The sequence below is a fragment of the Hyperoodon ampullatus genome, assembly GCF_949752795.1.
Source record: "Hyperoodon ampullatus genome assembly, chromosome: 8".
In the NCBI taxonomy this organism is placed as follows: Eukaryota; Metazoa; Chordata; class Mammalia; order Artiodactyla; family Ziphiidae; genus Hyperoodon; species Hyperoodon ampullatus.
In genome coordinates, this window is record NC_136921.1 from 47,813,322 (window position 1) to 47,827,417 (window position 14,096).

General features: G+C 34.5%; 1 protein-coding gene across 1 annotated transcript in view; it reads left to right on the top strand.

Moving 5' to 3' along the window:
- TFPI (tissue factor pathway inhibitor) overlaps positions 1 to 12,848 on the top strand; it is a gene marked incomplete at both ends in the record, with an annotated part of 32,894 nt that extends 20,046 nt beyond the window's left edge. The window contains 2 exons of the mRNA XM_079710195.1: positions 11,888 to 12,067; positions 12,742 to 12,848. Of these exons, the coding sequence (XP_079566321.1) occupies positions 11,888 to 12,067; positions 12,742 to 12,848 (287 nt within the window). The remainder of the gene's footprint in view (positions 1 to 11,887; positions 12,068 to 12,741) is intronic.
- Between the last annotated feature and the right edge of the window lie 1,248 nt (positions 12,849 to 14,096).

Genomic DNA, 14,096 nt, shown 5'->3' on the forward strand with positions numbered 1-14,096 from the left:
TGGGAGGATCCCACGTGCCGCGGAGTCGCTGGGCCCGTGAGCCATGGCCGCTGAGCCTGCGCGTCCGGAGCCTGTGTTCCGCAACGGGAGAGGCCACAACAGTGAGAGGCCCGCGTACCGGTAAAATAAATAAATAATTAAAATAAAATTGAGCATAGCATTGGAGAAGGTCTCTGGTGTTAGTCACAGGACAGATTAGGAATTTGGTGACTAACCATCCGTGAGGCTATGTCACTCTGAGAGAATTTTCTTTTGGATGTATGCAGAACACTTTTCTGGACTCTGTCCTGTCAACATATTTGTCAAATTTAAACAAACATACAGGAAATATGCTCACAAAAATGCAGAGCTGGGAAAATAGTGAAAATACTGGAAAACATAACCAGACACCACAAATATCTAGACAGAAACAACCTAAAAAGTTGAAAGTTAATGGGATGAATGTAAGGTTCTTTCTAAATTTAAAAAATCACAAGTCCTTATTCAGAAATTGGAGATTTTGCTTAGAAGCAGTCCGTATAAGTGTTAAACGTAAAGTTGGCATGTGTTGAGAGTTCTGTGGCTATTAAAATTGCAGCCTTAGGGTAAAAAGAGACATAGTGTCTGGGGCACAGGTTCTCTACCCCAGCCATGTGTCAGAATTGGATGGGGTTCAGAACCAGAATGTCTTTGAGCATCTTTCTTTACAAAAAACAAACAAGCAAGCAAAACTTCTGCCCACATGGATTTAAGGGACTGCAAATGTTGTCTGTGATTTATCTAGAATGAGGAATATAGTCCTACATTGACCTGATGATGCCTGTGGACTTGCTTCAGCCCTGAATGCCATACCTTAGAAGTCACTGGACTGAGACTTAGAAGGACTGGAAAGTGTAAGATGTGAGATCCAAGAGAGAACATTATATATACTCTCAGTACTTGAAACACTGTCATGTGAAAGGAAAATTAAATTCTGTACATGCCTCACTCAATCTTCTCCATTTCAGTCTTCCCTGTCCCTATCCCCCCATTCCTTATCTCCCTCAACCCAGCCTAAGAATCAGAACTAATGAATGAATATCTAAAGTACAAATTTCTTTCTGTAAAGTGTTTATTTTTAATGTGAAGTCTTCAAAAATGAATGAGTGCTTCAGTGACTAAATTCCCCAAATTGTAGGCATTCAAGTAGTGTTCCAATAGTACTTGGAGTGTCATAAAGGGCATGCAAAATTTCAGAGGGGGTTAGTATATTCAAAATCCCTTCAGGTCTTTATATTTTATAATTAGAGCAGTGAAGTATTATATCTGTCACTGCTTGCAATTATATAAATACATTTTATAATAATTTAAGAAAATACAGTTCTATGTTTATGTAAAAACTTGTTCAACGTTTTAGCAAATGCGTAAGGTTCTCTGTGGATATTAGGTTCCTTTGAAAAGATGTAAATCCTTTAAGGTTTTGATTCAGTGTACAGGAATAAGAATATGCCCCACAATACAAATAGAATAGCATTCGTTTAAAATTATTTTCATTAAAAACAATCCTTAGGTATTTGAATACTCCAAAAATATAGCTAGATTGTGTTATTGTTATTAAGTGAAATATTTATAAATATAATTTTAATGTTTCTCTTTCTGATGATAATAGAAAAACATTTTAGAAATTTTGTTCAATGTTACTGGAAAATGGTTTGGTAATTTTTTTAAATTGCAATTTATTCTCAACCATAATATTGCAAATTAGCATGAGAATATATTTTTTCCAGTGAACCCTCTTGACTCAAGATATTTGAATGCTTATTAAGCACAACTGAGGTTTAATTTTCTCCTTTCATTTCCATATTTCAGTTTTTTTTGTTTTTTTTTTTTTTTTTGCTGTACACGGGCCTTTCACTGTTGTGGCCTCTCTCGTTGCGGAGCACAGGCTCTGGACGCGCAGGCCCAGCAGCCATGGCTCACGAGCGTAGCCGCTCCGCGGCATGTGGGATCTTCCCAGACCGGTGCACGAACTCGTGTCCCCTGCATCAGCAGGCGGACTTAACCACTGTGCCACCAGGGAAGCCCCATATTTCAGTATTAATAGGCTACATAGGTGACCTCAAATATTGAAACTTGCTCTTCCTTAAAGAGGTTTTTGTTTTGTTTTGTTTTGTTTTTTTCGGTACGCGGGCCTCTCACTGTTGCAGCCTCTCCCATTGCGGAGCACAGGCTCCGGACGCGCAGGCTCAGCTGCCATGGCTCACGGGCCCAGCCGCTCCGCTGCATGTGGGATCTTCCCAGACCGGGGCACGAACCCGTGTCCCCTCCATCGGCAGGCGGACTCTCAACCACTGCACCACCAGGGAAGCCCTAAAGAGATTTTTATAAATGTTCTGTAAGCATGGCCCTGTGCAGAAGTGAGAGCAAATTACTTGATTTTAATTTTTTGTCCTGAATTGTGAGGATCTCCTCATAGTTACAATAAATATGTGCTCAGTACATATGGGAGAGAAATAATTCTAACACAGTATCTCTAAGTGTATGCAGTTCTGTGTGAGATCTTCAGAATGAAAGACTGTCACAACGGGTTCTTCTTGACTTTCCTGCTGGGATTGGCACTAAAATATAGTGGATAAGAGATATGACTCTGAGCCTGAAGACTTGGTCTCAGATCCTATTTCTTTCACTTACCAGCTGTGCAACATTAAGATAATTCTTAACCTCTCAGAACCTTATTTTTTCCCACTGCAAAATGAGGATGGTAATAATATAGTACTTACCTCATAGGTTTTATTGTGAGGTGAAATCAGTCAATATACATAACTTGCTTAGGACAGTACCTGATAACCTATTCAGTGCTACATAAGTATGATTTATCATTATTACCCATGTAATTCAGAGCAATACAAGCCTTAGTTCCCAGGCCTTAGTTTCTCACCTGTAAAACAACTCTTTGTAAGTTCCCATTTGCAGGAAAAGGTGGTATTTCAGCCACTTATAAAATCTCAGATTATTCAAATAAGTGCTTCAGTACACATACAGTAAAAAAATTACAATTAACCTTTAAAAGAGAATCCACAATAGAACTAAATACATATGTGGGAACTTAAAACAGTTCAAATGTGTTTCCTAGAAACAAATTGAGAATATTGGCATGCAGAAGTATCATGGGGCTTTGAAACCAAAAGAATTTTATTTGTAAAATTTTTGTTTATAGTTTTCAGTATTTCCAGCTTTCCAAATTTTCAGAATTCTGCCACCATTTTTCCATTTATTTCAGCTTGAGCATTTGGTAATCTCTTTTGATCACTTCTGTTCTAGTCAGTCATTAAATTCTATTGCTTTTTCTGATGAAATGTCCATTCTCATCTTCTCCATTTTCAGTCTAACCTGTTTCATTCAGACTATCAGTCCTTCATGTTTAGATTACAACAATCATATGTCAACCAAACTGGGATGTTAATAGAAATGAAAGGAGAATGCTAAAAAAAATTTATTTATTTAAAATATATACATATAGACAGAAAATTGGGTTTGTCATTTTGGTGGATAAATATTATAGTTTTATTTTAAAACATATTTCAATTTTTAAAAAACACAATATGTTGGAACATGATATACCAAAAAAATAAGCATGAATTAATACTAGCTCAGGCAAACCAGATGTTATAGACATTAAATAGGTAGATAAGGAGGATAAATAAATAGATATCACAGAGGTCAGCTATAACTCAGATATACTACATATATTATTAATATAGTCATATATCAGGCATAAGTCAAGTAAAACATTTTACGTATATGTGTGTATATGTATAGACATAAAAGATGGAGATGGAGAATCAGAGCTATATATAACATGTATAAGATATGACCTTTTTTGACATGACTGGCCTACTTAGATACATTCATTATATTAGAGTCAGGCAAATTTACATATTTCTCTTGCTTTATAGAAAAGATTTTTAACTTAATGGATACATTTTTTTCCCTGTGTTAATTTAGCCTCATCCACTTGGCTTAAATTTGTCTGTTATCTGTTAGCTCTCTACCTATTCCAGATTTTGTCTCACTATCCTGTAAATAAAAAAGTTTTTTGTCCATTCAGAATAGATATTGTCATTAAACACAAATTATCCACTCTCTTCATTATTATTAAACACAAGTTATCCACTGCTTTCTCCCACCTAAAACTCACTGGCCTTCCTCATCGTACCTAAGCTGCTTTTTTACCACCATAAGGAAGACTTCTTCCTCTCTCTTTCCCCTGGCTTTTTATTTTGATTCATTTAATATTTAGATTGTTTGATGTGTCAGCTCTGCCTCACTGACTAGATTACAAGTTTTTTGAAGGAAGAGAGCATGGATTATATATTTTGTAGACTTCCCTCCCCTAGTGTTTATCCTACTGTTAGGCACAGGATAGAAGACTAATTTTTTCATTTATTAATTTTGTAATCCACAGTTACAACAGAAAGAACAAATGACGGTTGGAAGAATGCTGACCACATTTACCAAGTCTTTCTGAACATCTGCATTCATGCATCCATATTCATTTTAAGATTACATGGCATTTTATGCATATGTTAATAATTGTTTTTTGGTATTTCTTTAATATTTATATGGTATATGTGGTGTCTTCCATAGGATACTATTAATAAAGTTTTAATATTTATATGCATAGAGTTAATATATTCCTCTCAATATATCTCTTTGATAAACATCTAACTAACAAAGAAAAACTAATGTTTTCAAGTGTTCATATTGGTACTGGGTCTTTTGAGTGGACTCTACTCATTCATGAAAACAGTGGATGATCCTTCTGCTGGTCATAGCTTCCTTTGCTTCTGTATATCAACTCTTATTAGGCCTTGGAACATCAGCTATATGATATTTCAGAAAGAAAAACTTTGAGTAGACTTCAGAAGCCTATTGCCAACCCAGTCTGGTATTTGCTATTTAAGAAAATGAACATCTGTATACCTGACCTAGTCCCATGTTGCTTCCTGGTAGCCTCCAGGTCAAGGGAGAATGATTGAATGGTATTCTGAAGGCCATTTGGGTACTTGGAACTCTATGTCTCTCCTGACTGTATTCACTGTATGATCTAGTGGCCAGATACCATATATATGTGAAAAAAATGGGTAGAAAAGAAACACACACACACACACACACACACACACATATACATACACACACATCTTTTAAAAAATTTTGGTTATCAGCCTTCTGGAAGAGGTGTTATGCTCAGAAATTGCCTGATTGACACCAAAAACCATTACTGATATGGTCAATTTACAGATTTGCAAGAGAATGTTGTCACCTATTTGGCCTCTTGTTGAAGATGTGGTTACATAAAGGAGACTCTTACAACCATGGAAATTTTTTGGAAAGAAAATAACCTCCATCAATTAAAGAGTTACACACTTAGCTGTATACCACAGTTAATCACCACTAAGCAGTGTCAACAATTCTGGAAAATCCAACTCATCAACACCCCACTTCCATAGTCCCAAAGAAATATCCTGTTTTTCATACTGTGTTCTCAAACCAAGAAGCACAGAAACTTCCCTCATAATCTAAATATTCCTGCATGGTGAATCATGTGCCTTCAAGCTGGCTTTACAAAAATTGATAACAACTTGTGGTAAGGATTCATCAGACCTACTATTTCTTGGCAGGAGATATGGTGAGAAACAAAAATGTAGCACTTCATCTCTGCCAAGAGTGCTGCCATCTGAATATAGTCACTCTAGGTGACCACTGACTACTTTTGCTAATCCTTTTCTTCCTGGACCATCTCTGGTTTTAACAAGGATAAATTTTTTGCCCCAGTCATAAGATTCCTCCAGAGAAGTGTTTCTAAATATATGGATACCTTTAAAAGAGAAAATTCACAGACCTCCATTTTGAAAACCAAATTATTTTGAATGATATTAATTTTATATGAACAAGTAAAATGGTAGGAATAAACTTCTTTGGCATGTGACCATTACACAACTATAAATCAAAACTTATTCACAAATGAATACAATACAAACTACAAACTAATAAATTAATAATACTAATTCATTGATTTATTTGATGGCACATGTTTTTTGCTAAAAAGGAAAAATCCCTATAATATGATTTTGGTATGGACTGCTATAGGACATGTTAGGAATGAGATAGGAATAGGTTAGATAACCCTGTGCTACTCTATGTTGCGTGTAAGTCTTTACCCTTTTTCTATTTGAATGCTGGACAATCTTTGCAGGAATGAATTTGAGAAGCATTGATATAAAATGTATATTTTAGGAAAATTCCAACTATCTTTCCTAGGGACACAGCAGAATGAGGTTTCTAGTTTTCTATCACATCTTAATGCTATTAAATGGATCCAACTGGCCAGTGCAAATATGATCAGAGAAGTCATAGAATCCTGGAACTTTGGTCTATTTCTAGAATCTGCCCATGTTGAACATGCCAACTCAATAATTCTCACCTTCAAATGTTTGAGCTCTCTGAATACTGTTTGGCTCAGGACTGTTACTCCCAAAACTTGTTTTCAGCCTCCTTGTTTGATGACTGTTTTGATTAGGTATTTTTCTCCTGTTCAAACTTGCTAAATTCCAACTCCACTCACATAACTGAGGGTAAGAAGCTTCTAAGACATACTGAATCTGAGCTTCAAAGAAGAGAGACTTTGAGAATGAAACATAAAGGATAAGTTGTGACAACTTTCATTTTACCTGATAATTATTAAAATATATTTGCTCAGTTATTTTTATTTTCTAGTTAGTTTTCAGAAGACATATCATAGTGGTTAAGAACATTGGCTTTATGGGCAGAAAGATGTGGTTTAAATTCCAGTTCTGCTATTGCAGACTCTCTCTGTGGCCTGGAAAAGAATTACACAACTTTCAGCCTCAGGTTCCTCATTTGTTATACGTGAAGAGTAATAGCTCATAAAATTTCGGGGAAGACTGTAATGACTTAACCCAGTGTTTAGCACAAATAAGAGCTCAAAGGTATTAATATTTGAATTTTTCACGATGGTGGGATCAATGATTATCCAGTATCAACAGAGGTTTAAAGCAGGAAAAAATAAAATAATCAGGGGTATCATTTGTATGCACGTTATCAGTAATAATTTTTAATACAACTGAAGTATGTAACCTTGATTTGAAGTGTCTGTATTTAATATACTTAATACTATGATTACCTGAAATAACATAAAGCACTTGTAAAATTCAAACACAATTATAAAATATCAATACGTGTTTCGTGTCTTTGGGTCTTATTTCTAATCAGAGGACTTGCAAACCTGTGTTTCCAACTTTATCTTATGACTTTAGGTACAGATCTGTTATATTTCTAAATTTCGATTCAGTTCAATAATAATTGAGTGCTTTCTATATGACAAGATTTGTCATGCAGACTGGGAGTCTAATAATAATAAATAAGAGGGTGGTTTTGTCCTTTACAGGCATGCCTGAGAAATAGGGGCATACATAGATGAAGGGAGGACAGAGTCATGATGTACTTGCATTGAAGGATCGTCAAAATTAAAATGTTCTGTCTTCTCAAAACCTGGATTCCGGGGCTTCCCTGGTGGCGCAGTGGTTGAGAGTCCGCATGCTGATGCAGGAGACATGGGTTCATGCCCCAGTCCGGGAGGATCCCACATGCCGCGGAGTGGCTGGACCCGTGAGCCATGGCCGCTGAGCCTGCGCGTCCGGAGCCTGTGCTCCGCAACGGGAGAGACCACAACAGTGAGAGGCCCGTGTACTGCAAAAAAAAAAAAAAAAGAAAAAAAGAAAAAGAAAAAGAAAAAAGAATGAGGTATACAGATGAAGAAATGTGGAAACAAGCCAGAAAATATTATCAAATATAATAATGAGACAGAACAGTATACTAATATGTGTTTGCATATGCAAACGATTTGGGGGAAGATATTCCCAAACCACTGGTGGTGGTTTAAAGGGCAAGGGTCAAATTATGGAGAACTTTTGTTTTATATTTGTCATACTTTTATATTATTTCAACATTTTACAATGATAAAGTATAAATAGAAAATAAAAATCTTTATATTTTTCTTCACTATAAAATTATGGGAAAAAAGAATTTGTTCAAAGGAAAGATTTGTTATTCAATTCCCTAAAACAATCTCAGAAGACAAAAAATAATTTATTCAACAAGTGATGAGGTAGTTCCTAAAACCTAAGTTCATTGGTAAAATAAAAGCCTAAATATAGGCATGTAAAATGGGACAGTAAGAGAGACACCGTAGTAAAGATTCAAAGTGAGTACAAAATTGAAAGTTTAGTGTATAAGTTTCAAAGCAATTGCATAAGGCACTTTACATATAAAACTGTCTCTGGAGCATCACCTTATAGTTTACCAGTCATACTACATCATGGCAATTCCTGGCAGAATGTAAGTGGATCCTGAATTCTGAAATCTATCATAGACCCTCTAAATGGAAGCTATCCAAATTGTTATTAATGGCGAGATCAAGACAGAATGCATTTGGTTATTAAATTACTTTGGAAAAGAACAGAAGTCAGGTTAGCATCTTTTTATTCGGTCTTAAATTTCTGCAAATAATTATAATCTAGCCCAAAATATCCCATTGTGCAACTACTTCAAAACCTTTATATTTTCTTTCACTGTAGATATCAAAGTCTGGGTTTTGAATAGGTGAGTGCCTATGTTTATCTAGAATAAACATGTTAATTGAAAACAGTCAAGCTTATCTCCTCACAGGGGGCAAAAATTTTCTATTTCCTCAACTTTGGAGAGTGAATCAGATGATAAGGACCCAAAAAATCCTTGGAGCTAAAATGTCCTTGAGAAACCATCTGCTTCATTATTTTAATTCTGTTGTTTATGCTAAAATAATCCAATGATAGTCTTAACTGCTTAGAGTTTAAATGATTTTAGGAGAAATAGATTAGTTTATGTAGTGGATATAATTCATGTTTCTGAAGAGTAATGACATTATGAAGACTCCCCAACTGATGATAATTTATTACAATATTAAATACATAATTTTTAAAATTTAAAATAAAACATTCTTAGTGATTAATTTGAAGCTTTAACCCCCTAATCAAAATATTCTTACTTCCCTATATCGACCTGGGTCAAATGTGAGTTGTGTTTGATGATCTGTGTAGGTAGTGATTAAAACAGGACAAACAAATGAGATAGACAACTGTCATCGGGTCAGTCATGGACAGACACTTTCTGAGTAGGAGCTGCTATCTGGTAAGAGGGACAATTCAAGTCTGCACACCAGATGCCAGGCTGTCAGAAAGCAGCAGTCCACACATCCTCTGATTCAGAAGTCACAAAGAGTTTCGGGTAGAGGCAATCTGATGCCTGGGACATTTAACAGGTAGTAAAACTCTCTTTGATGGACCTGTGCTGTCAACTGTCTGTTTGCTTTCAAACTAATCCCCTGCCTTCTTCATGCTCTTTCTTTGGCTTCTGAGTGGATTTGGTAAGTGGCAAACTGTTGAAAGACTGGGTCGCCAAAGGAAGACAGAAGCTCCAGTACATCTCTCCACCAAAACTGTGGTGTATGCTCCATGGTTTCAGATCCCACTGGAGAGATCGTTTTGGTTCTAGCTTTCACATGATGTTTGAGGCTCCTGGCCTGTGATAACAGACACATCCCTTGTTACCTTTAATCTAGGGACTGTAGCCCCAGATATACCAAGCCAACTTTTGCTCAAGTTGAAATGGCATTGATTTTGTTATGGGGCCAGTTTTACTCTAGATTGTAAGCAAAAAGAAGGATGATTTTGCTCCCTGTCATCAGAAAACTCTCTCTGTCCTGGAATAAGGAACTTTAGGTCGGGCATTGCTATTAAGACATAATAACTAACATTTGAAAAGAAGTGTACAACTTAAAAGTACATCCATATTATTATTTTCAACTTACTGTGGGATAATATCTTGTGTACAAAATGCTAAAGTGAAATTGATGTATAAATAATATCATCATACTTACACATATACTATGAAGCATCTGTGGGTGCTTTCTGAGTATAATTTTTCAATGAATAGCACTTTCCTCTGTTTTCTCTTTCTCAAATCAGGCTAATTGCTTGTGGGGTATTTCATTTGTTTCTGAACACAGGTGATGACTTTGGATGACTCATGGAATTAGAAGTGGTGGCAACTGATAACCATTTCATCATCTCATATTCTTGGCTGTGGATTAATGAGAATCCACAACATACCTATTGGAAAAGCTTGCACAATATTGGACTCAATTACAACATATCTCTCCTAGGTTGTTAGAAATTTCCTCTTACATGAGCCATTGTTGGGGCAAAAAGACCTTGACATTTTCTAAAAAATTAAGCACACATTCTCACCAAGTACATTTTAAATTTGATTTATGATGGCAATAATCATGCACTATAACCCCCAAATGGGGTGAGGCCAAACATAAATTAGACTACATGATTTTGAATGATGTTTTAGTTTTATAGATCCTAGGAGTTTCTTTTAAAATCAGTGTCTACACACCTAGTCAAAGACTAAATAATACAAAAATTTTTAATGTGATTTCAATTCTTGAATTGACACAAAATGTCACCTTTCTAAAATGTTTTATTATAAATTCTTCCCATAGTATTCCCACTGCTTCTCTTATAATTTCCAGAATTTCTCTTTACATGAGATGTTATATCAAGACACTCTAATATTTAAATACATAGAAGGCAGGAGGTTATAAAATTGTTTATCAATTTAAGATCTTTTTCATTTTTTTCTCAAATTGTTTTATTTCTCTTTTAGTCTATTCACCTGGGGTTCACTTGCCATCAAACCACTTCTTGCTCTTTTGCACAACCTATTTGCCTTCCTTGCTACTGGATTCCTCAAAGTTCTATTTTCTGCCAGTGATGTACATTTAGCAAATCCTCTTCATTTGCATTTGCTGTACCACATCTCACTATTTGGCAAAGCCACCAAAGCTCTCTTTTATTGATTCCTGACCATCCACCAACTTACCTGCAGTATTGATTTACCAATAATATCAAGCAGTTTAGCTCTGCTACTGAAGAGTACCAGCTTCCCCTCACTGACAGGAATTCCAGAAGGAGCTAAAAATTATCATTGGGCTGAAACCATTTTTCTGCTTTGCCTTAAGGAAATGAGTTATCCTTTCATTACCCTAGTTCATGTTTCTTTTTCCTTCTGTTTTTGAAAGTGGTTGTTCCCCCATTGACAGACCAGCCTGTCTGTCTGGTTTAAACCTGTAAATGTTTGATCTTTCCTGCCTTTAGCAATATTCCTCCTTTTGCAAAAATATCTAACTCATCTGGAACTGATGGCTCAATTCACAAGAAAATTTTATTACTAAGCCAGATCATCTCTTCTGAGCTCCTTTTCCAAAGCTTAAGGTTAGAATTTGCTATACCTGATTCCCTGCGCTTTAAATTGTGATATATCATTCAGAACTTTAGTCAGGGAAAGAACTCCTTCTCAGCTTCGGTTTGTGTCATACAATGAGTAAGGATTTTGCTCATCAGGACTTTTTTTGCAAAGTTGAATACTCATGAACAAATGATATGTAAACAATGATAATTTTTAAAAAATTGATATGGTTAATACATTTTCACAAATTAAATTGTTGAATAGTGGCTGTTTGTATTATGTACAACTAGTTTTGTCACGTAAAGAGTAATCCCGGCAATTTCTTTTAACAAATGTACCTACTTTTACATTTATTGGAGAAAGGTGTCAGTATAGTGGACACTTGGAGATTGGTTAAACATTTTGCTGGAATTGAAATGCATGAATTTTGTTACTTTAATTCATTCAGATTACTGTTTTACATAAACATGCCACAAGACTAATCTATAAACAATGAATATGAAAGTTTTAGATTAACTATCATATATGGCTTACCATGTTTTCTTGATGTTTTTAGAATTTTATGGCCCCTCCTGGTGTCTGAGCCCAGCAGATAGAGGATTATGTCAAGCCAATGAGAGCAGATTCTACTACAATTCAATCATTGGGAAATGCCGCCCATTTAAGTACAGTGGATGTGGAGGGAATGAAAACAATTTTACCTCTAAAAAAGCATGTCTTAAGACTTGTAAAAAAGGTATAGAGGACATTCTTCCTATTAATTCACTAGTGTTTAAGATAATAATATTGAAATTATGAATGAATTTTAATCTATGAAAGTATGAAATGAGTTCTATTTATGATAAGGAACAGTATTATGATTTAACTAAGTGTCCCCTTTTCAATTACATTTTGATAATATTGCCAGATATGTTAACTGTAATTCCTTTTAATATGTCTTCATAGAAAAAAATCAATTTTAAACAAAACATTTTATTCTTTTAATATTTACATACTGAGCTTTCATTTTAAAGGATTATACCAAAATATCTTTAAGCTTTCTAATGCACAAAACTTTAATGTATTTATTTTCTTCTGACAATAAAAATGTTGCATATTTATAGAGTATTAATATGTAAATAAAAATCATCTATAACTCCACTAACCATATATAACCACATGTCCACTTTAATGAGTATTATTTTGTAGCTGAAGGTGAATAATAAAAATCAATAACGTTTACCCATTTATGCAAAGTGACATCCTTAGGAAGAGGTTGTTTACACAAAGATATAGACAAATTAAAGACTTTTAAACCAATTACATGTATTTTAGTTTTAAACATTAAAAGATAATTTGAAGAAATTTTAGATTAAATGTTTTATTATGTTGTTGCTTTATCATGCATAAATTTATTTATCTTTTTTTTAGGTTTCATCCAAAGAATATCAAAAGGGGGATTAATTAAAACCAAAAGAAAAAGAAAGAAGCAGCCAGTGAAAATAGTATATGAAGAAATTTTTGTTAAAAAGATATAGATTTGTTACATTACAACATTATTTCTACTAAATATTTTGGATAAAACTTTTCATTATGATTCCTATTTTTTCTCTCCTGAAATCTTTTTAATGAATTTTTCATGAATTTTCTATGCATATATTATCTGCTATTAATGTATTTGCATCAGAGTTCCTTTTCTTATCTGGTCAAATTGCTTATTCTATGGCTATAACTTATTAATTGTCTACTATGAACTTATTATTCTCTCAATCCCTTTCTAACTATCTGCCATTTAACTACAATTTATCATACTACTGACATCAAATCAGTCCATTTTACCATTTGGTGATCATCCTATTTGAGAATATGTTGTCACTTATTTGTTTTGATCATGTATACAATTATATATTTTATAGCCTATGTCCAGATTAAGAAATACAACAATTAAAGATCAAGTGGTTTTGGGGTTTCACATCTAAAATAGTGGCAAGCATCTTCTTCTGATAAAAATCACTCAATAGTGCATTTGGAAAGAGCTGGTAATAACAGAATTCTGCCATGTGATTCCCTCCCTAGACATACTTTTTCTCCTTTTGCATTAACCAGTACCTCAAACAATCTTGAGCCAAACCATATCTGAACAAAGAAAGTCAACTCTATGTCATGTGCCTGCCTGATTTTGATTGATGTAACTTTTATTTGCTTATGGCTGATCATATCAGTAAAGATGGCTGAATAGCTGTGTGTTAAATACAGATCATGATAAGAAAAAACTTGGTGGGAAAGGAAATTTCTTAGTGGCAATCAAAAGGAAATTGTTTATGTACTTCCTAATTTTATTGCTTGACAAAATTTTCTCTTACCAAAAATAGCAAGTATATTTAAAACTCCCGAAACCTATTCATTTATAATTAGGCTTTGCACACAAAGCAACCAGTAATTCACACTTTTAAAACAAAGTCATGTTATTTCTGTAGAAAAGGAAGAAAAAATTATCAGCAAGGAAGATTCTACTAGAAAACATATGTGTTATTCACTCTCAGGCTTTTAACTAACATTCCTCTGGAGTTAATTCAGTTTATCCAGATCTATACCTTTCCTCCTCTGCTGAGTCATGTACAGTCGGACATCTCAACAGCCTTCTAGATATTTCAGGTTCTATGATGTTCACTTCAAATTTCACATTAAAATTTGAACTTGTCATCTAGAAACAACTAACCACTTTATCCATTTAGTTTAGCTTAATTACTTCTCTCTAGCAATAGTATCATAATTCTGCCTGCTTC